The sequence below is a fragment of the Bos mutus genome, chromosome 25 (genome assembly GCF_027580195.1).
Source record: "Bos mutus isolate GX-2022 chromosome 25, NWIPB_WYAK_1.1, whole genome shotgun sequence".
NCBI classification, from domain to species: Eukaryota; Metazoa; Chordata; class Mammalia; order Artiodactyla; family Bovidae; genus Bos; species Bos mutus.
Window position 1 is genome coordinate 40774824 of NC_091641.1, and position 27270 is coordinate 40802093.

General features: G+C 53.5%; 2 protein-coding genes across 3 annotated transcripts in view; one reads left to right on the plus strand and one right to left on the minus strand.

Annotated features, from left to right (window-relative positions):
• CRAMP1 (cramped chromatin regulator homolog 1) overlaps window positions 1–3789 on the minus strand; it is a 44814-nt gene extending 41025 nt beyond the window's left edge. For both annotated transcript variants that reach the window (XM_070362096.1, XM_070362095.1), the window contains exons 1-2: window positions 3486–3789; window positions 1075–1421 (exon numbers count right to left, since the gene is read on the minus strand). In XM_070362096.1, coding sequence (XP_070218197.1) covers window positions 1075–1420 — 346 coding nt within the window. In that variant the 5' untranslated portion in view covers window position 1421; window positions 3486–3789. The remainder of the gene's footprint in view (window positions 1–1074; window positions 1422–3485) is intronic.
• A 1697-nt stretch (window positions 3790–5486) lies between these two features.
• Window positions 5487–27270, plus strand: part of IFT140 (intraflagellar transport 140) — a 57652-nt gene continuing 35868 nt past the window's right edge. The window contains 13 exon segments of the mRNA XM_070362713.1: window positions 5487–5611; window positions 6244–6362; window positions 9789–9969; window positions 11701–11922; window positions 16763–16884; window positions 16987–17129; window positions 18650–18825; window positions 19606–19697; window positions 20250–20356; window positions 20901–21046; window positions 23034–23237; window positions 23373–23445; window positions 24083–24174. Coding sequence (XP_070218814.1) covers window positions 9823–9969; window positions 11701–11922; window positions 16763–16884; window positions 16987–17129; window positions 18650–18825; window positions 19606–19697; window positions 20250–20356; window positions 20901–21046; window positions 23034–23237; window positions 23373–23445; window positions 24083–24174 — 1524 coding nt within the window. The 5' untranslated portion in view covers window positions 5487–5611; window positions 6244–6362; window positions 9789–9822.

Sequence of the window (27270 nt, forward strand, 5' to 3'; positions counted from 1 at the left end):
CTTCACCCCCCCCACCTCCCCAAAAATGAGTAAGGCTATGACTTCAGAGGCCAGTCCTCTTCAGCTGAGAATGAGGCAGAAGTTAGCAAGTTTAACTGCACACATTTGGCACAGATCTCCAAAATGGGTCCTCCACTAGCTTCTGAGGTATTTCCTTCTTAATATTATCAGGACCAGCTAACGATTTAAATTCCATCGCCCAAGGAACCAAGTGAAAGTTTTTCTCATGTGAAACTCACTAGAAAATGGTGTTACATATGCTATCCATAAAAGTGCTGCAAACTTGGCCTGAAACAGAATATTAAGAACAATTCACTTATACCATTAAGAAAAAACAGAATACTGAAATATAAACAGATACAAGCAGAAAACAATGGGGAACTGACACATGGTTTTCTTACTATTTTGATAGAGACGTCCTCAACAACCTGAGAATGCCAGGACAAATCCTGTGGACTGCTGCTCGTTTATGTCAGGTCATAAATGTTTTCACCACTTACTACGCTAGGGGAGATGTTCTCATGGCACCCAAGGAAACCTTAGTAGAAACTCAAAGGGCCATGTCTTGAGGCCCTTAACACTCTCAAACCTAGCATACTTGAAGTAGAGGGTGATGGGCCCAAGCTGGACCCTCGGAATCATTCATTTTCGACTGATCAACCTTTCCCCACAAGAGTTTCAAAACTCCATTCCTTTGTTGTATTTTCACCATCTGAGGCTGAGGAAAAGATACAGCACGTAATTTCTCAATCCCTTTCTAAACTACTGTTTACTGTTTAAAATAGCCTACCATATAAATCACCCAAGCGCCTTTGAGGGGGGAAAAAAACCCAACCATCAGAAATCTATCCTATTTGTCCAAGGAAAGAATACTTACTGCCCCTTAACACAGTCGAAACACAGAAACAGTCTCTTTGGAGCAGGAAGAGAGCATGTCCCCTCCAAAGTGCCACTCAAAGTGCGGGTGCAGACACACGAGGGAACCCCAGCGGGGTGGAGGCAGGGAGGCATGAGGGAGGGGCCCCCCACCGGGGGCGCAAGGGCACACCCTGCAAGGGGACAGGGTCGCCTTACCTTTCCCGCGGGGCCCGGAGCTGCCCGCACCGCTGCTCCCCCCAGCGCAGGACGAGTCCTTCCTGAGCCTCTTGCTCTGCGGCCTCACGCTGGACCTGAGGAAGTGGTGCTGATCCTGGGGGCAGGCGGGCGGCGGGGACGGGGCCTGCGGGCCGCCCGAGGGGGCCTGGGGGCCGTCGCCGCCGTCCCGGGGGGTCTTGCCGTCCCTCTTTGTGCCGCCGCTCTCCTCGGCCGCGTCCCCGCCGCCAGGCCCCTCTCCTTCCAGCGAGTCTTCCTCGGCCGACCTCTTGCCCAGCCTCTTGAGCCCGTCCTCCCCGCCGCCGCCGTCTCCCAACTTCACTGTCATCCTGGCCGGGGCGGGGAGAGGGGGCCCGGGTGAGGCGCGGCCCGCAGTCTGCGAGAAGTTTAGCCGCACCGCTCCCCTCTCAACATGGCCGCCGTTGTTTGTTCCAGATCCCCTCCCGCGGCCCGCCCGCCCAAGCCCGGCCAGCGGGCCCGAGCCGCCGCCCGCCGGACCCCGGCCGGGACCCCCGCGCGCCCGCCCGCCCGACGCCCAGGAAACGGTGGCCGGCGACGCGGAGGCGGCGGGGCGGCAGCTGGGCGGCCGCGCCCGGACGGCCCTGTCCGCGCGGCGCCCCGGTCCAGGGTCGGAGAAGGGGCACTGGGCCCGGGTCGGGGTCCAGGGGTCCTGCAGCCACCTACCCTAAGGGCCCGCGGCTCATGGCCTGCGCGCCGGGCAGCCCGCGCGCCGGCCTCGCTCCCCGCGCTGCCTGAGCCGGCCGGGCCTCGGCGCCCGAGCCCCTCGACCCCACCCCACCCCACCCCGCCCCCCAAAACGCGCGGGGCTCCGGGCCCGCGCACCTGCCCCGCACTCCGGCCCCCAAAGTTGGCTCCGGAGCGAGGGTGAGGAGCCCGGATCGACCCCGGCCGGGCAGAGGCGCGGGCTCGCCTGCGTGCACAGGGAACTCCATGGTGGCCCGAGGCTGCCAGTCCGCCTGCTTATTTTAAAACAGACATAAAGAATAATAAGCTCGGGGTTTCTGGGAGTCTTGCTTCCGAGGGTGGGAGATGTGTGCTGCTGCGGGGATTTACGAATTAAAAATGCTTTTGCAACAAAGGAGCCTGTTGTGTGGAACAGACTGGTGTCACCCGTGAAAGTGACAGACAGCACAGTAACCTCCAGGTAAGAATGGACAGAAGATAATTCTGTCAAAACGCTAGGTAACCATGAATAAAAATCCTGCGCTAACTTTGTGACTCTCTGTTGTGAGCAATGTCATTGACAAAATATGATGACTTTAAAAATGTTTGTTGCCCAAAAAGCAGATCCACTCAATTTATTCAAGGAGATTCAGGTACTATCAACGTTGTAAGTCCAGAAATAGTAATGTGCACATGCGATGAAGCAAGAAACCTAAAAACTAGATTCCTCAACAGGTGTTGATACTGTGCCCAAACTGTGTTTGATATGCTCAACACGACTGCTGAGAAAAGGAAAATGAGAGTAAGACATCAAGGCCAAAAATGAAATACAGTAACAGGAGTGTAAGGAACTCTCCTAGAAAGACTTGGAAATGATTAAAATCATAGTGATACCTACCACTGCTCAAAAGTATTATGCCTCAAAACTACCTGCTACAGCTTTCATCTGTTAAAATTGATGTCTATCATAAACCATCTGAATCCACGTCAGTTACAAATAAAAATTAAAAAGACCTGCCATGCCAAAGAATAGTAATGTAAGACAGATGCCCAAACTTAAAGGACTTCGTGGTAGTACAGGACATCTCACTATTCATCCCTTATCCTATCCGTTTCTACTTAAGAAACCTGGGTTATAATGTGGCGAACCCTACCTTCCAGGAACCAAGCCATCATCCCAAAGCTACCCACAGTCAACCCAGGACCCAAGTAGTGGTTCTATCAGCTACAACAGAATAAACTTGCACGTTGGCCAAGCTAAATCTTGGGAGACACTACCTGAATACAGAAGAACGTGGCTTTTCAGAATTCAAAAGGTATTGACGTATTTCAGAGTCTTCCCTTGAGGGAAAAGGAAAACAGGAGATGGAATTCTCTCAAAGAGTCCCTCCAACCTTACTTCCTGACCGCGCACACAGGAGGGATCGCCTCAAGCCCCATCCCGGCAGGACACCACTTGTCACCTTCTGGGAAAGGAAAAGCAAAACCCACCTCCCTGGCTGACTTCTAGCTGCACACAAAGAGCTCCGTCAACGCAACACTCCTGGGTCCCGGCTCCCCGAGCCGCCCCGACGAAGCACCGCGTGCGTAACCACCGCCGTCAGGGCGCAGGCCGCTTCTCCCGCAGCCCCGCTCGGGCTGGGAGCCGGCCTCGCCGCGACAGCCAGTCGGGGCGGTCCACCCCTCCCGAGCCCCCAGCCTCCGGTCACCTTTTTCATCAACGCCTCGCAGCAGCCTGGCTTCCCGGGCCCGCCGGGGTCCTCCCGGGCGCCCGCAGAACCGGCCGAGTCGGGCAGCCCGGCCCCCGAGCGCCGGCTGCTGAGAGACCGCAACGCCGGTGTGGTCCTCCCGCCTCAGAAACAGTCGCCGAACGGCACTCGCCCCGGTACGTCCCCCTCGGCGGTCGGCGTGCGGCTGAGGAGGCTGCGGGCGCCGGTGCTGTCGCCCCTCAGCCTCCCTGAGGCCCGGCCCGCGGCGAACAGGAGCAGTTCCGGCTACGGCGGCCGGCGGAGTCCGCGGAGCCGACGCGCGGGGCGGGGCCGGGGCGGCGGGAGTGCGAGCCGGGGCGGGGCGACGCGCGCGGGGCCGAGCACGCCAAGGTTTCCAGCGGGCGCGCCCCCTCTAGGCGCCTTTCCATTGGTCAGAGGCGGGCGCGCGCGCTTACACGCAGGGACGCTGGGTGGGGGCGGAGGGCGGATCTGCGACGCGGGTAATGTTGTGACGCTAGCCTCGCGGCCGTGCGGACTGGTACGTCTCTCCGGATTGGTGGATCGGCAGCCAATAGAGTGAGAGCCTAGCCTGTGATTGGCCCGAGCCCTGTTGACGGATGCGTGAGAAGAAAACGCCGCCTCAGCTCTGAGTCTTGAATCCGGCGCGAACCGGGTTTTTACCGAAGAAGTGTGGAAGTGCGACTGAGGCAGATAAACACACCCTTTATTGGATTGAGTGTGAAGGCTTTCAAGTTTTTTAGTGCTGCCGATGGTGCTGGACGCTTAGGTTGTTTTTCTTCGTTTTGGCGATAAAGGAGTGGAGTTTATGGAGGAGGGATAAGAGTGATGGGGCTTAAGGGTACAAATTTGTTAAGGAGTAGTATGTAACGCGCAATGTTACGCCTGCGTGCTCAGTCGTGTCCAACTCTGCGACCCGGTGGACTGTAACCCGCCAGGCTCCTCTGTCCATGGGATTTCCCAGGCAAGAATACTGGAGTGGGTTGCCATGTCCTCCTCCAGTGGATCTTCCTGACCCAGGGATCGAACCCCTGTCTCCTGCATTGGCAGGCGGATTCTTTACCACTGAGCCACCTGGAAAGCTTGCACAATATAATGGATACAGACAATAATACTGTACTGACTAATGTGATAAATATCTCTACAATCTAATCACATAATATATAATGGGTCAAAGTAAGATTTTGTACACCTTAAATTTACGCAATATTACATATTAAATTTATTCAGTAAAATCCTAGTGTTCATGAAAATGGGTTTTTTTAAATAGAATCTTCCTTGTATGCTTAACAAGTGAAAGACCTTTGCTGCTGTTTGCTATAGTAAGTTTTCTTAGTAACGTAGCTTTTTCTTTTAAAATTAGTTTAACCCACCAGACCGTTAGAGCAGGACGGCACGTTGATAATACCTTAGGGAATGCAGTCAGCCGCCAAGGTTAGGGAAAAGGTTAGTTTCTAACTAAATGATCTCGTACTTTCTACTCTACGCTATTTTCTCTCTAATGGCGTCCATAAGCCTCCCCCCTCAAAGCACTGAACCAGCTTCAAGGAACTATGTTGAATCAACTGACTTTTCTCAGAAATACTCTTGAACGATACCCTCTTGGAGACAAATCAGAATCTAGCAAATCTTTCGGGGTCCAAGCAATAAGATTAACCAGAGGAGAGAAGCTTAAAGATGGCGTTCTCCTTTCCCAGTCTCCCTGCTGCCTTCCTCCTGACTGACCTATGTGGTTGGAAAAACTGAACTACAGGGGCGGGTCGCGAACCGACCGTGTATCCCCATCACATACAGAATACACTAGCTTCCCTTCTCTGGGCAGAAAGGCATATTCTGTCCCCTCGGCCCCCTCTGCGAGCTAGCGTTGTGGGCTCTAGACAACCATCGAGAAAGGGGGAAATTGCCCTGCACAGCCCAGCAGCTCGCCACTCGCGGGAGGAATCCTGCCCTCGGCTGCGTACGAACGTTTCCGAGCGTCTTCGGCTCTTTCCGGCCTCTCGGGGCGCTTCGGCTGGTCTCGGCGTCCGCCCGCTCGGCTTCGGCTGTATCCGAGCTGGGCTCGCGGCCGTTGTCCCGGCAACGCGCGGCGGCGCAGCGGCCCAGCCAAGGCAAGTGCGGCCCCCGGGCCGGGACCCAGGAGTAGGGGGTCTGGGGGCCCGGAGCCTCAGGACAGGGCAACGACGAGGCAGGGCCGGGGATGGGCTCGCGAGGCCGAGGGCCGGGACGGCTCGGGGAGTCTGGCGGGTCCGGGAGCCCGGAGCCTGGGCCCGGGAGAAGGGCGACGCCGAGGCGCGCCGGACTCTCTTCTCCGCCTCCTGGATTATCTTCGCCCAGAAACCCTGCCTGGGCCGATCGCCCGAGCGGTGGCCGATCAGGCCAAGGCTTAGGGGTGTGGGGCGGGTGTCTGAGGGCTCAGTGCGCGGCGAGGTCCGATTGAGGGCCGCGTGGCGGCGCGAGGCCGGGAGAGCGGAGCTGGAGGGGAGGGGAGGGGACGGGGGCCCGGAAGGGATTCAGAAAACCACCTTCTGCGCTGTCAGTTCTGTGGCCCGCGGGACTGCGCGGTCGAGCCGGAGATGGTGTTTCTTCATGTCCACGGGATGCAGCTATGAGCCTGCATTGACGAGGGTCGGGGGCGGTGGTTCAGAGTGAGGCTTTTCGGGGTGTCTTCCAGTGCCCTCCACTGCGCCCCTCCACCCAGCAGCCCCCGTTGCCTCACAGTCCTTCTGGTTTCCTCCCACAGCGTCTCCAAGCAGTGATGCAACTGAAGTCATCCTTAGTACCACAAGCCGTTGCTTCCCAAAAGGTGGCTTACCTGAAGACTGAAGAGGTTGCACGGCTGGAGGTGAGAGGAGCAAATCGGTGAGAAGTGGAATTTTTTTTTCTTTCCTCCAAAGTTTATATATTGACAAACGGCATTATGTTCAAGAGGTACCCTGCCTTTAGGAAAGGAAGTGCCCTTGTTTCTGAACCGATGCCATTAATGGATGCGATTTCGTTGTTAGTCATCTCTCCTTCTTGTTTTCTTTGATAACTTTTGTTTGTAAGAGCACATGTGTATGTGCGTGCTCAGTTGCTTCAGTCGTGTCTAACTCTTTGTGACCCCACGGACTGGAGCCCGCCAGTCTCCTCTGTCCATGGGATTTTCCAGGCAGGAGTACTAGAGTGGGTTGCCATGTCCTTCTCCAGGGGATCTTCTAGATCCAGGGATCCAACCCAAGTCTCGTGCATTTCAGGCAGATTCTTTACCAACTGAGCCACGAGGAAAGCCTTGGTACACAGGTAGCATTTACTGCTGCTGCTGCTAAGTCACTTCAATCGTGTCCGACTCTGTTCGACCCCATAGATGGCAGCCCACCAGGCTCCCCCGTCCCTGGGATGCTCCAGGCAAGAACACTGGAGTGAGTTGCCATTTCCTTCTCCAATGCATAAAAGTGAAAAGTGAAAGGGAAGTCTCTCAGTCATGTTGGACTCTTAGCGACCCCATGGACTGCATCCTACTGGGCTCCTCCGTCCACGGGATTTTCCAAGCAAGAGTACTGGACTGGGTTGCCATTGCCTTCTCCCAGGTAGCATTTATTCATTGTATAAAACTGGATTCATTCACCCTGGCCTGACCCCAATTTCTGCAACTAACAAGACATCAAAAGCCTCTTTCCTTGCTAGTAAGTATGTCCATCAGAGATTCATGTACTGGGGCCTGTTTGGTGGAGGCAGTGTTCTGGGGCCGGGTATGCTCCGGTGGCCCCTCACTCTGTGGGTCAGGTAATTGGGTGAGGAGTGGAGGATGGTCAGTCAATCACAGACTTACAGTACAGTCTAAATGGAGAATACAGGGTTCTCTGAGGACACTGGGCAGAAGCCCAGGACGACCTGGTGGAAAGAGGGTCCTGAGTACCCAGTGCAGGGGTGTGAGGGGGAGAGCCTCTGGGAGAGCCCCAGCAGGAAGAAAGTAACTTAAAGATCTTCTAGCATACTCGCTCCTTACAAAGTGATGTTCGAAATAAAAGATAGAGGAAATCAGGTTTAACTTTTCCAAGTGCTCTTATAATTCTTTTTCCGTCATTACAAGAAGATTGATATGTTACTCATTTTTCCAAGGCATATTTTCAGAGAGTAAACTTGTTAAACATGAGTAAGAATTTCCTGTAGCCCAGAATTTAGACCCTTGGTGGCTGCAACATGTTAGAACTCAGTGTAAAAGGCTTCCTTGCTGTGTTAATCTGCCCAATTTTTAACCCAGTGTGTCTCATTGTGGCTCTGTGTGAACGATTGCATGAAGTCTTTACTCAAGGAATCCAGAGCCCTGGACCAGTGCACATGTCCCCTAAGTGGAGTGTGTGCAGCTGGCCATGGATCCTACCCCCACAGACCCCAGTCTCCCATCCCCCCAGCTCCTCCGGCCAGTGCCCAGCCATCTATCAGGAGCCTGAATGGGTGCTTTTCAGCACCCATTAAACTCACCACCAGCTTGTGGTGGTGACTTTAGTGGTCAGGGTATATTTTCATAAAAGAAAGATACGCATTTGAAATGTGACTGTTCATTTGTACTCTCCTGCCTTCCAGCTTCTGGAAAAACAGGGTCTCCCTCTCTGAACCCAAAATGAGCCTGCATGGCTTTCTCTGATACAACTGTTGTATTGCTCAAAGCAAATGGCGTAGCCTGTTCCCTTCTCCAGTGATGGAATTTTGTAGGTGCTGGATAGCTTTTTTTGCAGTTTTTCTGTTGTGGTTAAATATACGTAAGATTTATTATTTTAACCATATATAAGTATATAGTTCGATGACAACATTAAGTACCTTCACACTGTTGTGTGGTCATCGCTACCAGTCTTTCGAAACAGAAACCTTATATATAATAAACACTAATTGCCCATCACCACCTGTAGCAGGCCCTGGCAACCACCAGTCTACTTTCTTTTTTCTTTTTTAAAGATTTTTTTGATGTGGGCCATTTTTAAAGTCTTTATTGAATTTGTTACAGAATTGCTTCTTGTTTTTACATTTTGGTTTTTGGTCATGAAGCATGTGTGATCTTAGCTCCTGCAGTGCCTGCATTGGAAGGCGGAGGCATTGAATTTGGTGACTCTTAAGTACCTCATATAAGTGAATCATGCATTATTTGTTCTTTTTGAGTCTGATTTATTTCACTTCTTCTAGGTTCATCCATGCTGTAACATGTGTCAGAACTTCATCCCATTGTAAGGCTGCATTGTATGGATATACCACATTTTGTTTATCCATTCATTTGTTGATAGGCATTTGGGTTGTTTCCACCTTTTCACTATGAATAATGCTGCTATGAATATTGTGTTCAAGGATCTGTTCATATCCCTGCTTTCGATTCTTATGGGTTTGTGTCCAGAACTGAATTGCTGGATAATGTGATGATCCTGTGTGTGAGCCTGAGGGACCCACCAGACTGCTTTCCATAGCATCTGCACCATTTTACATTCCCACCAGCAGTGCACAAGGCTTCCAGTTGCCTCATCAACACTTTTTACTTTCTGTTTTTTTGATAATAGCCATCCTGAGGGGGATGAAGTTGAATAATTTCAAATGATAGCAACCACCCCAAAGAGACTTTTCTGGGCTAGTTTGCTTCCCCAGACTGACTCTAGGATGTGAACAAATGAGTGGCAGTCAGACAGTCATTCCATTCACCCTCCTGCCCCTCACACACAGGGACAACGTGCACATCTCTTAGGGAAGGAAAGAGAAAGAGATGTTAGGTAACTGATCAAGCTTATTTTTTCCCCAGTTGCCCTGTGGCCTTGCTTCCTCCCACTCCCTGACAGATGAATCCTTTGCTTCCTGCCACCGCAAGAGGACAGCAGGGACCACCTTGGTTTTCTGTCAAAAACTGGGGGTTAGGTTTTTCTGCACATTTCTCTTCTGTGCAACAGTTTGCTTTTTTTGGTTTGTTGTTTGAAAATATTGCTTAAAGGGGAACTGTAAAAATATGAATTGTCCTTGTTATGATTAGAATAAAAATGATCAAGGGTGGCACGTGTGGTCTAGTCTGCAGGCTTCATTTCTTTACTGTTTTGATGGCAACGTGTGTTATTCTTTTCCGTCACACCCCAGGCCTAATCCCTTGCTTCTAATTGTGTTTCCCACATTAGAGATCTCTTCCACATAAATTGCGTGCATCGGTCTGAAGGAGTGTTGATAAGGCTGTTGATAACTTGCCTGATGTCTTATGATTGTGGGTTTGTGTTACCTTTTTTTCCTAATTCCATATGTAGGAGTTTTGTTCAAAACCAACAGGACTTGTTTTTTCCCCAGCAGGTTTCGGTGCTGAGCAGGCCTGCGTTCCATCATGGCCCTCTACTTTGACCACCGCATAGAAGCCCCAGACACAGTCGGGTCTCCGTCCCACATTGGCTGGCATCCCATCTACCCGTTCTTGGCGGTTGCTTCTGTTAGCACAACCTCAGGAGGCAGCGTGGATGTGTATCTGGAGCAAGTGAGTGTGGAAAGCAGCAATCTGACTGCAGTGGCATCTGGCTCTTGTCTTGTTCTTTTGTTCTGGTGTGTGTGTGTGTCTGTGTGTGTGTGTGTGTGTGTGTCTCACGAGGTCCAAATTCTCAACACTGTAAAAGCCCTGTTATATAAGTAATTCTTTTACCCTTATTATTTAGTTTTGGGTACACAGTTAGGGATGCTTGAGACAGAATCCACCGTCAGTTCACAGTCACCACCAGGGCTGTCTGTCCCCACCTCGCCAGCCTTGTTGGGTCACACCAGCCTTCGAAACTGTTCGTTTCCTGGAGCGGCCATAACAAATTACCACGGATTGGATGCCTTAAAATAACAGAAGTTTATCCTCTCATAGTTATGGGGCCAGAAACCCCCAGCCCGGGGCTGGCAGGGCCCTGCCCTCTGAAGGCTCGAATGGAGGGTGTGTACCCTGCTGCACATTTACTTTGGTGCAGCCTGCAGTCTTCAGTGCCCCCTAGCTGTGGCGGGCTCTCTTTCCTCCTCATGTAAGGATACCAGTCATACTGGACCAGGGCCCACTCTAATGGCCTCGTCTGAGCTTGGTCATCTGCAAAGACCCTGGTTTCATAGGTCATGTCACAAGAACCAGGGGTTTAGGAACCAGCATATCTTTGGGGGCCACACAACTCCATAACAGGAACTTTCTAGAAACTCCTACTTCACCAAGGAAAATGGATTTCCTTTCCCGCCCCCTGCCCCACCCTCCCCAGAAATCTACCTCTCATGCTTTGGGTCCGCACCTGCTATCCCCTCCCCACACATGGCACCCTCCTGTGATGTCCTCCGGAGAGCACACCCAAGGGGCTTCCTCACCCAGCCTGCTGCGTCCAGCCTCCCCCATCCCCGACTGGCCTCCTCTCCCTCCATCCCTTCCTCCTCTTGAGGCTACGTTACCATCTCTTGGGGGACAACTCACAGGCCTGCGGTCCAGCCCACCAGTCCCACTGGACCACCAAGGAATTCCATAGATAAAACTTCAAAATTCAGAAAATTTAAAGCACACTATTACAAAACTTCATGTGTTTCTAATTGGCAGAAGGAAAACTGTAGGATTTCAAAATTATGATTTATTCGATGATAAGAAGGTCACAGATATAGCAGGTATAACTGGAGATTGGTAGGAAGAGCCCAGTAGAAATGCTGAGAAGCAAAACTGAGTTAATCTCTGAAAACACACACATTTATACTTTTAACCTGCTGCCTTTGAAAATTCTAGAAAACATGAGAATACAAGATCACATATCTTACTAACTCTTAGAGCAATGACATTGTCATATATCTCAAAGCTTCCGGAAAACTCCACTGTTCACTTGTGAGAGAACGAGAGTTAACAAGGCAAACCACATCCTAGTATCATTCTGAAAATGACTTTGGCTTTGCAGACCTCAAAAAGGTTCTTAGGGTCACCTAGCCACACTTTGAGAACCTTAGGTCAACATACTTCACCTGCTGGCCCAGCACTTGCTTTTGTAAATAAAGTTTTATTGGTAAGCTGGTTTGTGGGGTCGGTTAAATGTTTGCCTTGTGCTGTCATAGTTCAGCTGAGGCAATATGGGTGTTTCTATGACAATTAAATAGACTGTTTCCTTAATAAGCAGCTTGTTATATCCTCTACCTGATATCATTCCACTGATGAGGCAGAAATGCTTAGTCGCCGCCATTCCCTGTAATAAGGGCTTTACCTTGTGTGTCGCAGGGCGAGCGCATGCCAGACATGCATGTCGAGAGGTCATTCCGGGTCACCTGCCTGTGCTGGCACCCAACGCGGCTGATCCTGGCTATTGGCTGGGAGTCTGGAGAAGTGGTCATGTTTAACAAGCAGGACAAGGAGCAGCATGCAGTCCCCGCCACGCACACAGCCGACATTGCCATCCTCGCCTGGAGCCCCAACGGGAACTGCCTAGTGTCGGGGGACAGGGTGAGCAGACGCGCGGCGGCCCGCTCGGGGTCTCAGCCTTGCCCTATCTGTGCTCTCAGGGATGCGGGAGGCTCTCAGGGACCAGGTTATTAGCGACGCGTGGTTGCCGGGCTCCGCTGACCTTGTCAGCTGTAACGGCAGGCTGTGTTTTATGTTGGGAGCAAGATTTGAAAGCTTTATTCTACCTTCTCACTCTGTGGCAGAAGTGTGTAATTTTGTAAATGAACATCTCTAGATACCCACATTCACACGGATGGTGCGGTGCCTCAGGTACCCCGAACCCCAGTGTGCCCTCTGAGCATATCGCTTTGTTGCCCAGGAGTCCCTGGTCCCCATCATCTGGCCTGGGGCCTCCTAAGCATGTGGACGTGCCCCCAGGGGACACTGGAGAGGTCGTTCCTCATCGTAAGGGAGAGGGTGCTTTCTGCTGGCATCCGGTGGGTGGAGGCCAGAGTTACTGCTCAGGATCCGCCAGCGCTCAGGGCAGACCCCACCGCAGAGAGTCACCAGCCAGAGACGTCCGCAGGGCCTGGGCTGAGAGGCCTGCTCTAGACCTTTTGATTCAAAAGGGACAGTAGAAAGTGTACGGTGTGTTTATTTCTTTTACACTTTCAAGGTAATACGTTTGCATGTTTCAGAACTCAAACAATACTAAAAGGTACATGCTGAGAACACTCTCCTCATCACCCCACCCTGCCCCCGGCACCTGCGGCTCCTTCATGTCTCTCTGGGTTCCCATGGGAACACACAGGAGCATGCAGTGCATTCTCTCCCCAGCTTCCAGCTTTGAAAAATCACAAACGTTAGAGGAAGGAGCAGCACAAGGAATACCCTTGTGCCCTTGCTGTGAGTTCAGTAGCTGTTAACATTTCGACACATTAGCTCTCTGGGTGTCTGTACTCCCCCTGTGCATTGGGGAGTTTGTCACAGATGTCACACTTCACCCCTCGATGCGTTGGCATCCGTGTCCTCGGCGCGTAACCACGTGTGCTGTCGCACAGGAGGGCAAGGCCCGCGCGCTCCCCGCCGCGGTCGGTGTGGCGCTCCTCCTGCCGTCCTGGTAGCCCGTCCTCACCTGGGGCTGCCGCGCGCTCTCTGCCTCTGCTGCCGTTCCTCTTTTGTCTCCTCCCATCGTAACACTGGGAGTGTAACTTTTGTCTCCTTCCATCCCTGCTCTCTTCTTTCGTCTCTCTCTCTCGTTTGGTCTTTGATGACATCGACATTTTGAGGGGTCCAGCTCGTAACTGTGTAGCGAGTCCCTTGGTTCAGGTCCGTGTGGCTGTCTCCTGACCGCTGTGAGTGCCTTCACACGGGGACACAGTCCCCTCCCTGTTTTCCTGGATCCTTGTCACGTGAGGGGCAGCACCCGTCACACACTGTGATGTTTCAGGCTTTTCATCAGAAGCCGTGTCTTCCACTCTCCACGGCAGCGCACAGCAAGCCTCCTCACTCTCTTTAGACCTGCCCTTTGTGCCACGAACCTGTTATTATTTGCCTTCGCAGCCTCTGTGGGAAGCAGTCTTCAGTTCTTCGCTGGACGGTGACACGACAGCTGGCCTCATGCTTTTGTCCTTTCTCATGTGTGAACCTTTAGAGAAAGTCCTGGAGGGAGGTGGGACCCAGGGCGTGCCCTTGTGGTTTGATCGGTGTGCCCAGAGCTCCCTCTGCGGGGCTTGACCGGCTCACACCAACCCACGCGTGTGTCGTGACCAAGCTCAGAATCTTGGAGAAGTGCTGTCTCGGTTGTGTCCCAGTTTGCGTGCGTTTCTCTTCCTCCTGAGGGTAAATGTTACCTAGAAAGCCATTTATACTTAATTTCTACTCATACTGCCTCTTCCCTATTCTACTTATTCCTTTTTTCCAGACATTTCTTGTTTTTCTGTTTGATTCACACCTGGTGACGTTGCCCCACCCCAGGCTCCTTCTCCTGTGGGCTCCTACCCCTTCCTCATCTCCCTGCTCTGAAGATCCCCCATGGGGATAAAAGGAGTCAGGGTCCTTGAACATCACCATTTGCATCTTGAAGAAAGGAGAAACAACTGACATAGCGGATGACTCGAGCGTGACCTGGAGCCCCGGTCACAGCTGACCGAGTTCTGGAGTCAGAGGATTTCAGAACAAAAATACCTGGTCCTTCTCTCAGAAAATCTGCAGTCATGTCCCAATTTGATACTGGACTCCAACAGGAAGAGACATACTAACGAACAGACACGCTGAGAGTAGCAGCCCCGAGATGCCAGCTCCCCAGGCTTGGCTGAGGGTCTTTTCCACTCTTCCACCAGAGGCCTGGTTTGGCCACCCTGAGACTCGCCAGATGCAGCAAGAAAGCACAGTCTGGAAGCCTTGGAGTGTCCCACGTCTCCAGGGGCGGGAGCCAAGCTGGAGGGCGGGAGCCGAGAAGAAGGTCTGAGTGTAGCAACTGGGGTGAATGGCAGCTGCTGTGCACCCAGAGAGCAGCCCTCAGGAGTGGTGGGGGGCCCAGGGGCATCTGCTGTGTTGTCTTCCGCTTGGCAGTCGTCTCTGCCTGGTTCCCAGAGACACGAGAGGACCTCCCGTGGCCTCCCCCCACCCGCCGTGGTGCATCTGTCCTCGTGTCCGAATAGGGGTCCGCAGGCCTCTGAGCCAAGCCCACCGCTCTAGGGCCCGGGCTCCAGACGCATCCCCGGAGCAGCTTTCGGGGCCTGGACGTGCAGAGTGTGCATGGCTGCTCAGGAGCCCAAGGGGTCGTCACGTGTGCCGGTAAAACAGTGACTTACTGTGTTAAAAACTAAGTGCTGGGCAGGAATTCCCCGGCGGTCCAGTGGTCAGGGCTCAGCACTCTCCTGCCAGGGCCTGGGTTCCATCCCTGGTCCGGAACTAGGATCCCATGACCCACACAGCACCGCCAGAAAAGAAAAAAGTGCTGGCCGGCTGCACTCACAGGGTATTTTAAAAGTAATTTCTAAACACAAAGAAACCAAGAGTGCTTTTATTCTTGTCTTTATAAAGCTGGCAAAGTCAAGAAGAATCTGTTTGGCCTTCCCTGGTGGTCCAACGGCGAAGAATCTGCCTTGCAATGTGGGGGACTTGGATTTGATCGCTAGTCTGGGAAGATGTGGCACGTGTGGGGCAGCAAAGCCCGTGCGCCACGACCACTGAGCCTGTGGTCTCGAGCCCAGGAGCCGCAGCTCCTGAAGCCCCGGGCCCTAGAGCCTGTGCTCTGCGGTAAGACGAGCTACCGCGAGGAGAAGCCCACCCGCTGCAGCTGGAGAGTAGCCCCTCTCGCCGCAACTAAAGACAGTCTGCGCTCAGCAACTGAGACCCAGCACAGCCAGAAGTGAATATCTTTTTTAAAGTAGAAGAATCAGTCTAATAATACGTGATTTAGATTATATGTACACTCAGGTTACATACTATGTCCACTCTTAACGTGCTTTTCTTAGAGATTCATTGTGCAGGTTGCTTTGTAAGGCCCACTTATTTGAAAATCCTCTTTTCATATACAATTAAGTGATATTATCCAGTTTGGGGGATATATATGTATATATATCCCCCAAATATATCCCCGTGATATATCTAGTTTGGAATGAAAGTGACTTGAATGAAGGGAGAGAAGATGACCTCACTGTCTGCTAAAATGCCCGCTGACCTGAGCGGGAAACGTGCCTTCAGGACAGCTTGGGCTCTGCTGTGATGGAAACGGTACCATTTCACACAGCCAGGCTCATCCACAGCCAGACGCCCTCGCAGACTACTGCTCCCAGGCCAAATAGTCTCTCCCAACTTGAACTTTTCCAGCGCTTGTCTGAACCGTTAATCTGAGACTTTGATGTTGAATGTACAGTACACCTGGCATCCAGATCTTGGTTGGTTTCTTCCAATAAAAGGAACTAGGGCTCCTTGGAGAAGCAGCTGGTCCTGGACTGGGGCAGGACCGTGAGCCCAGAGGATCTGTCAGCCAGGACGCGAGGAGGGGCTCACACACCCGTAGCGACGGCCGTGTGAAAGGGACAGTGGAGGCAGAGAGAAGAGCGCCCAACGGCCGGAGCTGGAGTGTCTACACCAAGCAATACTGAGCTATAACCGTGAGCAGAAACTAGACATCCGTGGGTCCAGATGATGAAAATCTATGACTTAATAAACCAGTAAATGCCGGAGAGCTGGGACACATCTCCAGATGACCTAGAGGTGAGACGTCACTCTCCTCCTACGTGTGGGCCGCACCCAGCGAGTTCCTTCAAAGCTGGACGGGATGGCAGGAGGAGGAGCGCCCAGTGAGGGAGGCCACATCGAGGGCATGACCCCGATCAGAGATGCCAACAACAGCACTTTCCCTTCGATGTCCCTCTCAAACCTGCCACTCCGTCAACAAGGAGAAAAACATCAGACATATCCCGCCGGGGGGCACATTCTGGAACCCCGGGCTGGTCCTCCTCACACCGGGCAGGCCTCTGAAGCAGGAGCCCGAGGAGGTGCAGCCACCACGTGTGTGAGGACGAGGTCCCGGAGGAGGCGCTGAGGAGACGGCGTGAAGCCCCAGCTGGAGTTAGTGGCATGTCCCCTGGTGACCGGAGCAACTGGGGCTGGGCTGGGGCTTCTCCCAACTGCCTTTGCCACCTTCCCTTCAATCTGAGTCTGTCCTCAAAGGTTTGTTTTTTGAAACTGAACACGTGATGCTTGTGATCTTTAGGGACTGAAGGCGGGAGAGGGCACAAAGAAGGTTCTGGCACCTCGCGGAGCCCGTGGATTGTTGGATTTTTTACAGTGCCTGCTGTAGTTTTGAAATTGGAGAGGGAGTGAGTCCACGCTCCAGGGCGTGGTGTCACCTCCGCGCGCTGAGGATGTGACCTTGGGTTTACAGCTTGGCGTCCTGCTCCTCTGGAGGCTGGACCAGCGGGGCCGCGTGCAGGGGATGCCGCTACTGCGGCACGAGTACGGGCAGCCCCTCACCCACTGCATCTTCCTGCTGCCCCCGCCTGGCGAGTGAGTACCGCGTGGGAGGGGGTGGCAGTGGGGTTCTCGTCTGTGGTCACCCCGCCTGCACCCCAGGGGCCACGAGGAGCTCCCCATCCCGTCTGCTTTCAGGGACCTGGTTCAGCTGGCCAGGGCGGCAGTGAGCGGGGACGAGAAGGCCCTGGACATGTTTAACTGGAAGAAGAGCGGCTTCAGGAGCATCCTGAAGATGGGGTCTCAGGAGGGCCTCTCGTTCTTTGTCAGCCTGACAGACGGTGAGACGCGCGCTGGGGTCAGGGACACCACAGCATCTCGGGGCATTTGGCGGTCACCAACGAGCAGACAGAGTGTCTGTATAAAGCCGCAGGCCGTGCGCCCCTCCTGGACGGATGCCTTGGCCCTCCCATGCCAGGGTTATCCTGGGCCCAAAGGGTGGCTTCCCTTGGCGCCAGTGGAGACAAACAGCTTTTATTTGTATTGGAAAGTTTTTTAGGAGGAAGCTGTCCGGTTCGCGGGCCCAGACGAGTCACTGCCGGGGCACCCACGTGGTCTCCATGCCCACGTCCAGACTCAGCTCTGGGGCCGTGACCGGGGTGCTGGATGGGCTCTGCCGGCCGCAGCCCCCGGTGGCAGCCCTGGGGGCCAGGCCGTGGTGTCAGCTGTAACATGGCTCCTCCTCGGTGCGCCAGGAGGCAGGAGGCAGCGGCAGACGCAGCATGAGGGTCTTATCCTCTTGGGACATTCATGGGTTGCGTCCGCTGCAGGAAAGGGGCCCAGGAGGTGGGGCTGCGCGGGGTGATGGGGTCTGGGATGCGCATGGCCAGGCAGCTTGACTGTGACGGGTGACCGCGTGCAGGGGCCGGGTGCTGGTCGTCTTAAAGATAGAGACACTGGCATGTCGGGGTGAGGGGTGGAGCTGCAGGAGGGCAGCTGGAGGGACCGGGGTGCTGCCCTGAGGGCAGAGGGCAATGCTGGTGCTGGGCGCTGCGGGCCAGGCTCTGTGTCTCCGGGCACCACAGTCCCTGTGCCTCAGCTCCTGGGCACGGCCCTGGGGACACAGTAGTCCCTGCCTCCTGCTCCCCACAGGCAGAGCTCACGTGAAAGTGCACACCCAGCCCACCGCACGTGTCTGCGGAGCAGGTGCTTGTTTCTGGGAGTGAGATGGGGGCCCCGAGGGTGAGGGGCTCTTGAGAGCCGCAGAATGAACCCACCCGAGAGCTCACCTGAAAACAGAACCGGGAGGCAGCTAGGGGCCAAGGCGAGGGATCCAGACTGGGAGGGGCCTGGGAGGGGAAGAGGGGGCAGGCTGTGATACCCGGGACCTGGGATGGAGGACCTGGGTCGAGGCCCCAGGGAAGGTCGTGGTTCAGGCTCTGGGGACAGACATGACCGGAGCACAGAGGCTGCGCACCAGGAGGGCGGTCACTGAGTGCTGGACAGTGGTGGAGGGGACGGCAGGGGCAGGAGTCCGGCTGGACTAATGCACGAGACGGCAGGTGTAGCGGTTACGGGCCAGTGTTGTTTTGTTTTTTAATTATTTTATTTTATTTTATTGCCTTGGGTCTTTAGTTGCAGCATGTGGGATCTAGTTCCCTAACTAGCTATTGAACCCAGGGCCCCTGCTTTGGGAGCATGGAGACTTGGCCACTGGACCTCTGGGCAAGTCTGCCAGTGGTTTTTAAAATGGTCTATTTGTAAATGATTGTGATGAAGATGCTTATGTTGAAAGTGTCCGTAAGCAGGTAGAATGGCCGCGGGAGCGTCCAGCTTCCATGGACACAAGGCTCTTTCACAGGGACCGTGCACCACGTGGACGAGAAAGGCAGGACGGCCCAGGTGGCATCCACAGACAGCTCCATCCAGACACTGTTCTACCTGGAGCAGAGGGGGGCGCTGGTGGCGGTGACGGACAGCCTGCTGCTCTGCCTGTTCACGGTGACGCCCGAGGGCACGGCCGAGGAGGTGATGAAGGTGCGTGGGGCCACCCCAGGGCCGCCCTCTGGCCTGCCTCACCCTCACTTCATCTTGGTTGAGGAGTCCATGTTGCAGGGTCACCAGAGCTTTGGTGCCTATTTGTTGTGGACCATCGCAGTCACAGGCTGGGGAGATGTCCGGGGAAGGGGCCGCCCGAGCCTCGGGAGGCAGGGGGGTGTGGTGGGGATGCCTGGTCACGTGCAGACCTTGGGGGTTGTCACCAGTGTTTCCACCACGGCTGGTCCACACGTGTGACGGTCGCAACTCTGAACGCCCCACCATCCCTGTGGGCGCCTCGCCCCTGACCTGGGGGCTTGCTCGCAGGAGGACGCCCGGAGCCTGGGGTGTGGTCAGGCAGCACGCACCGCTCCCTGAGGACCGCTTGCTGCCCTTCTGCGGTCTCTCGGTTCCACCCGCAGATTCCAGGTTCTCAGGGACCCCGAACCTCCCTGGAGGTGGTCTGGTAGACACAGAAAGTCAGTGTGTTCGGGGCCCTTGTGCACCTGTGTCTGCACAGCAGCTGAAATGTGGTCACTGAGTCCATGGACCTGGGTTCAAATCCCCCCTTGGCCCCTCGCTGGTTCTGTGTGTGGGTGTGAGGGCGCCTCCCCCATGAGGGGCTCCATTAACTGCTCTGGCCTGAAAAGCTGGGGCCGCCCGCACTTCCTTTGCGTGGGCACTCTCCCCGGAGTTGCTGCCAGCAGAGTCCAGCCCGTCAGCAGCAACACAGCCTCCACACAGGCGGCACCCTCCTCTCAGGTGGCTGTTGTCGTGCAGGTGAAGCTGAGCGGGAAGACGGGCCACCGGGCAGACGTTGCGCTGATCGACGGCAGCCTGCTCGTGACCGCCATCGGAGAGGCGGCGCTCAGGTGAGAGCCGACCCTGCGGGGTTGGAGGGAGAAATCTGTTCCCAGCACTCTCGTGAGTCGGCTCCGTACTGAAGCCTAACGTGCACAGAGGCCAGCACACGAATGATGGCCGATTGTCACCACTGTCTGTAACCGGCCCCGAGGTGGACGAACAGACAGGCAGAGCCCCAGCGCCCGCCACGGAGTCCTGCTGTCCCCTGCCTTTCTGACTCTGCCCCCTGTGTACGTGGAAACCCATGTCATGGCCTCTTGGGCCATTGCTTTGAGTCCACGTGACGCAGGGGTCTCCTGGGCTCAGGTGCTCGGGGCTCCTGTGCTCTCCTCCTGACCTGGTGTCCCACAGGGGCCCTCTGCATTGGCAGCATCTCCCTCTGGTCATGAGCAAGGCCTAATGGACAACATGATGATGAGAAACTTTTTTTTTGTAGAGTCTGAAGGGCTGTGTCTTTTTCCTGATATTTAATGTTTAATCTGCGAGTTGAACAAGACCCTTGGAGCTGAGGGAAACACACTAACGCAGGCCCCTCATGGGCTTTCCTGCTTGCCTTGTAGATTCTGGGATTTAGAACGAGGGGAGAACTACGTCCTGAGTCCAGAGGAGAAGTTTGGTTTTGAAAAAGGAGAGAATATAAATTGCGTTTCTTACTGTAAAGTTAAAGGTGAGACTTCTGGCATCAGGGGCTGTTCTCGGAACCAGCCACTCGAGGATGGTCAGCCCAGAGCAAGAGAGAGGTGGGCGCTGTGTTTGTCCCGTGTGGTGGCCCAGGAGATGGTCAGGAATGTGACCGTCTGGCTGCGGGAATGGGTGTCTGTTCCTCCTGAACCCTCGGTAGAGAGTCAGCGTGAGGAACATTATATGTGTGTGTATATTAATATATATGTGCATGGATGTGTGTATGTGTACACACACGTGTGCACCCATGCGCACACACACAGTGGAATAGGAGATGCATGGGAGCAGCACCTCTGTGCCCACTAAGTGCCAAGTCCTGTGTGGCTCCTCACACACGCACACACACACGCCTCACGCGTGCGTACACATACTATCGCTACGGCAGTGAGCTCCTACAAAGGGGATCAGCTGGGTAAGTGGCTGCAGAGTTACTGGGCGGGCTGATACGTCTGAGAGGGTGGTCAGAGGGCGCCTGCTGCCATTTTATCCCTTTCCGGCTCAGCTAAGGTGAGCTCTCTTTTTACCTGTAGGTCTCCTGGCAGCAGGTACCGACAAGGGGCGAGTAGCCATGTGGAGAAAAGCGCCGGGCCTCCCGAACGGCCGCGGGGCGGAGGGCAAAGACAAGTGGACCCTTCAGGCCCCCACTGAGCTGGAAGGAAACATCATGCAGATAAAGGTACAGCCGGTGGGGTGCTGGGGGCCCTCGCTTTTTGCACAGGTGGAGGCAGTAATTGGCTCTGAGCCTATTTTTGTCAGTTGTTCAACTTAAGATTAAAAAATAGCAACAATAAAATATAAAGGCCTGTTGGGTCAGAAATTATATAAGCAGTCGTGGCTCTGCGGTAGTCTATATTTATCTATTTTACCGATTTACCTGTCCTTTTGTCTCTACCGTCCTCTGTTTTGTTTTCTCACTTATGTTTTTTTGGCCGTGCCCCTCGGCTTGTGAGATCTTATCTCCCCGACCAGGGGCTGAAGCCCGGCCCTGGCAGTGAAAGTGCCGAGTCCTCACAGCTGGGCCGCGGGGAGCGCCTGCCCCAGCCACCTCCCGATGCTCCATACCTCCGCCGCTCTCCGGGCACTGCTGTCTTGCCCATGCTCTGTTTTAGATAGAGCTGCTTGTGTTGGGAGCTTGCTGCTCCAGAGCCTGCCTGTGGGGAGAGCGGCTTTGGGCACCAGAGCCTCTGTCTGGGACTGCCTCCCCGCGAGAAGCAAGCTAGGGCGAAGGCCTGGTCTGTGTGGTCAGGCTCCACCCCAAAGGCAGAGCCTCCCCGCACACCCACCTGGAGCTGGCCTGTGTGCGGAGCTGAGCGGTGAGAGACGCTGGCGGCCGTCCCTCCCTGGGCCTTTTGGCCAAACCTGCCCGCCAGGCTCACCTGCCGCAGACTCTGCTCTTCTCTCTAAACTCAGTAGATTTTCTTCAGTCCTTCTTTCTCCATTTAACTTTGTGCCCGATTCCGAGAGAAATGGGCAGTTGTGTTCTCACAGTTTTCACCAGTTATGCCTGCTGTGTCCTCAGGGCTCCTCACCTGCCATCCTGGGCCTGGCCTGTCAGCTCTGCTCTGTGTGATATGGGCATGCAGCACACAACATCTTAGCTCCCTGACTAGGGGAGGGTAGTGTCCTGCCCACTGGACCCCCAGGGAACTCCCTGAACTTTTTAAGATGAAGTTTAAATAATCTAATCAAGAAATGAAACTTATATGGTAAATAGTTTAGGGATGTCTTAGAGCAATTTTGGAGGAGGAAATGGCAACCCACCCCAGTATTCTTGGCTGGAAAATCCCATGGACGGAGGAGCCTGGTAGGCTACAGCCCATGGGGTCACAAAGAGTCGGACATGACTGAGCGACTTCACTTTCACTTTAGAGCAATTCTAGGAATTTCTTTTAGATCCTCCACTGTTAGCCACTCAGTCATATCTGACTCTTTGCAACCCATGGATTGTAGCCCACCAGGCTCCTCTGTCCATGGGGGTTCTCCAGGCAATAATACTGGAGTGGCTTGCCATTTCCTACTCCAGGGGATCTTCTCAACCCAGGGATTGAACCTGTGTCTCCTGCATCTCCTGCTTTGGCAGGCAGATTCTTTACCACTGAGCTACCTGGGAAGCCAGGTAGTTCACTGATAGGGTGTAAACTCTCTTTCCGTTTATAAAACACAGATGCCCCTAAGTTTGCATCGGTAAACTAAGCTCTAGAAGATGCTCAGCCAGTCAGAACAGACACAAACTAGAACCAGCACATAAGTTTACATGCTGGATCTCAACTCTGGGTGTTGAGATCCAGTATTTTTAAGCTTTTCTGCAAATTACACATTTTACACTTATAAATTTTTAAAGTCATGTTTTTAAACAAGAGGGCGTCCCTGATAGCTCAGTTGGTAAAGAACCCGCCTGCAATGCAGGAGATCCTGTTTCGATTCCTGGGTTGGGAATATCTGCTGGAGAAGGGAAAGGCTATCCACTCCAGTATTCTGGCCTAGAGAATGCCATGGGGTCGCAAAGAGTCGGACACGACTGAGCAACTTTCACTTCACTTTAAATAATGAGAAGAAGCAGTGCTTGGAGGCTGTTTATGAATCTTCATACCTGTGACGTTGCCCTGACTGCACGTCTCCTTTCTGTTCATACCTCGGTGGTGTCTCTCCTTGTGGAAACCAAGTGGGGCTCCAGGAAGAGCCTCCTGGCCGTGAACAGCATCAGCTCCGTGCTCATCCTCCATGAACAGGCCATGTCATCCCACTTCCACCAGCAGGTGGCCGCCGTGCAGGTCTCCCCGAGCCTCCTCAGCGTGTCCTTCCTGTCCACGGGGGTGACCCACAGCCTGCGCACAGACATGCACGTCAGCGGAGTGTTTGCCACCAAGGTCACTGCCAGGATGATCTGTGGGCGGGGGGCAGGGTCACTGATGTAGACAGAAGCCCTGGCCAGTTGTTAGTGTCACTGGGGACGGTGAGGCCTGGATGACTGGTTGCTTTTTCCCTTCCGTGGCTCTTCATAGGATGCTGTTGCCGTCTGGAATGGAAAACAGGTGGTGATCTTTGAGCCGTCTGGAGCCACGTTACGCAGTGCAGGTGGGAGTCTTTTCAGCCCCCGGAGGGTCTTGTGTCTGATGCAGGTGGGGGTGCTAGTTCCTGAGGGGCCGGGAGGGGGCAGGTCCTGGGCCACCGGGAGACCCCACACCCGTTCTCGTGCCCGGGCTAGAGCTCGTGGCCTCCAGAGTCCTATGTATGATGAGCTGCAACTTTGACAGTGGTGCTGTCACAGAGGCTGCGCTATGGGAAGCACCAGCTGCTCACCAGAGGGAGGAGGTGAGGGCATCAGTGAGTGGTGAGGGTGGGTGCCTGGCACTGGGTGCCCCATCAGGCCGTCACTGGCAGCCATGGCCCTGGGCAGTCCCTGTATCTTGGAGCCTCACTTACCAAAATGAAGAAAACACACCTTTCACAAGGCTGTTGTGGGGCCAAGGAACAGTAGGGAACACACGTGAGAACATTCTTGATACTACAGCTCTGCCTTTTCTCCCCATCTTTATAGCCTGAGGCTCTTCATTATGACTTTAGTTGTAGAAGATGTTTTGTGCTAGATTCCAGTCTTTCTCATCAATCACTCTATAAAGAGTTCTAGTTTTAGTGTGAGAATGCTTCCGAAACTCTAAGGAGCTCTGACAAGACTAGCTGCTGGTGTCATGACCTCTGTCTGTCATTTCAGGGTCCTTCCTGTGTGAGTCTCCAGTGTTAGCCATGCATGAAGAAAACGTTTATACGGTGGAGCCAAACAGAGTCCAAGTTCGAACCTGGCAGGTAAATGACTGTTCTACGGTGAGTGGCCTGTGACGTTAAAGACAACTAGAGCAGAGTTTAAAATGCCACCTCTAAATCAAGCCAGAGCCTGCTTATTGACTTCACCCAGCCTTATCAGATCCCCTCACTGGGTGTCTGGTTGGATTGTGAATCTAATGGATTCTCACATAGCTGTTCCATCGACAGCTCTTGTGACTTCAGAAATCAGGAGGTAAGGCAGTGGCCCTTTGCAGCGAAAAGGACTGCCTGGCTGGTTCTAGAGTGCATGATGAAATGGGAGGAAGGTGTGCTGTTTAATGTGCACCTAGAGGACTGAGGGGCCGTCAGTTTTGGCCACAGCTTTAGACCTTTTCCTGCATGTGTCTGAGGGTGGGAGCCATGCGTACCTCCAGGACCACAGCCTCTAGCACCATTCTGTCTTCTGCAGGGGGTGCAGTAGGGGAGCCCCTGCCTGCCCGCATCCTGTGCACACTTGCTTTATCCCTGGGGCTGACACGGAGTATTAGTTTCCTGACTGGCCATAACCAATGACCACAAACTGAATGGCTTAAAACAATAGATATTTATTTTCCTCAGCACCGTTCAAGAGGCTAGAAGTCCAAAATCTAGGTGTGGGCAAGGCTGCTCCTTCTAAGGCTCTGGGGGAGAGTTTGTCCCATGCCTCCTCCAGCTGCTGGCATTGCCAGCATTCCTTGCGTTCCGTAGCCTGTAGCCAGGTTTCTGCCTCCATCTTTACATGGCCTTCTCCCTGTGTCTGAGAAGGACGCTTGTCCCTGGATTTAGGGTCCACCCTAATCTAGAGTTATCTCTATTTGAGAGCCTTAGTTATATCTTCAAAGACCCTTTTTCCAAATAAGGTCATGTTTACATCCAAGTGGGTGTATCTTTCAGGGGAGACCATTCACCCCGCACGTTCAGCAGTGTTCTGCATCACATTTGAGGACACTTGCTGTGCTGCTGGTTTGGCTCTCGGTGTGTGTGACCACTGTGTCCAGCTCTGAGTTCTTTCCTAAGGTCTGTCCTGTGCTTATACCTCACAGGCTTATACCTCCCCTTCTCTATTCAGTAACTCCTGAAGGAGCTTCCCTGCAGTTCTAGCCTCTAGCAGAAGGGTCAGACGGTAAGGAGCACAGTAAAGTATGGAGGGGGTTGGAGAGTATTGCAGGGGGACACTTTAGAATAGAGACCTGACAGGTGGGGAAGGTGGCCGCAGTCCCATGAGCCTCCTGGGGGAACTGCAGGGAGGGATCTGGGCCTCGAGAGATGCCTGGCCAGGTTCAGGTCAGAGGGGAGGTGGGGAGGCGGAGGGATGGGGCTTGCAGACCGCTGATAGTGGTGAAGGGGCATCAGGTGTGGACATAAAGCTGAGGTAGGGAGGAGCCCTGCCAACAACAGATGAGGGAGCAGCTGGGTTATTAGAGGGATGAACTCCAGAGCCGGAAGGTGGAGGCATGCAGGAGAGAAGGAAAGGCCTGCTGAGAAGGGGTGAAAGGCATGCTGGCAGAAAACGAAAGGCACACTGGGAAAAAGGCGAAATGTTGCTGGTAGGGGCGAAAGGCATGCTAGGAAGGTGAGTGAGAGGCATACTGGGAGAGAATGAAAGGCATGTCAGGAGAGAACCAAAGGCATATTATGAAAGGCCTATGAGGAAAGAATAAAAAGTCCTGCTGGGAAAGCAGCAAAAGTCATACTGGGAGGAAACAGAAAGGCCTTCAGGGGAAGGGGTGAAAAGTTTACTGGGAAAAGGGTGAAAGGTTGCCGGTAGGGGTGAAATGCATGCCGGGAAAGTGGTGAAAGGCATTCTGGGAAGGGACAAAAGGCCTGCTGGGAAAAGAGAACAGCATGCTGGGAAGGGGTGAAAGTCAAGCTGGAAATCATGGCAGTAACTTAGGAGCATCTGACCATAGACAGAGTTTAACCTTTTAAAATTTTTATTGAAAGGAATATATGTCAGGGACTCCTCTGTTGGTCCAGTGGTTAAAACTTGGCCTTCCAAGGCGGGGGGTATGATTTGAACCCTGGTCAAGGAGCTAAGCTCCCACTTGCCTCATGGCCAAAAAAAAAAAAAATATATATATATATATATATATGAAACAGAAGCAATATTGTAATAAATGAAGACTCTCTGAGTCTCTGTTCCTGGTATGCAGAGCCCACTAAGTTCTGTGGGAAACCCCACCCCTGGCCACTCTGCTCCCAGCCCAGTGCCAAGCCAAGCAGAAACTCACTGGGCATTGGTTGAATGTGAAACCATTTACCTCAGACTGGGACTTGAACCCACGTGCTGGGACTCAAACCGGCCAAAACCCACAGTCTTCCCACTGAGGTCACAGACCTAGTTTCAGGATCTGATAAAGCTCAGGTTCATGATATCTCATTGCAGAAAAAATTCAGTGAGAGACAAAATAATAGGTAAGAAGTGGGTTTATTCAGAGAGAAACACACTCCACAAGCAGTGTGGACCATCATGGAGGACAAGTGCAGAGGCCTTGAAATATGGTGTGGTTAGCTTTTATGGGCTGGGTAATTCATAAGCTGTACAATGTCACGAACCTCATTCCATAGCTCATCAGGCACTCTATCAGATCTAGGCCCTTAAATCTGTTTCTCACTTCCACTGTATAATCATAAGGGATTTGATTTAGGTCATACCTGAATGGTCTAGTGGTTTTCCCTACTTTCTTCAATTTAAGTCTGAATTTGGTAATAAGGAGTTCATGATCTGAGCCACAGTCAGCTCCTGGTCTTGTTTTTGTTGACTGTATAGAGCTTCTCCATCTTTGGCTGCAAAGAATATAATCAATCTGATTTCGGTGTTGACCATCTGGTGATGTCCATGTGTAGTCTTGTCTTGTGTTGTTGGAAGAAGGTGTTTGCTATGACCAGTGCATTTTCTTGGCAGAACTCTATTAGTCTTTGCCCTGCTTCATGCCAAGGCCTGTATTCCAAGGCCAAATTTGCCTGTTACTCCAGGTGTTTCTTGACTTCCTACTTTGGCATTCCAGTCCCCTATAATGTAAAGGACATCTTTTTTGGGTGTTAGTTCTAAAAGGTCTCGTAGGTCTTCATAGAACCATTCGACTTCAGCTTCTTCAG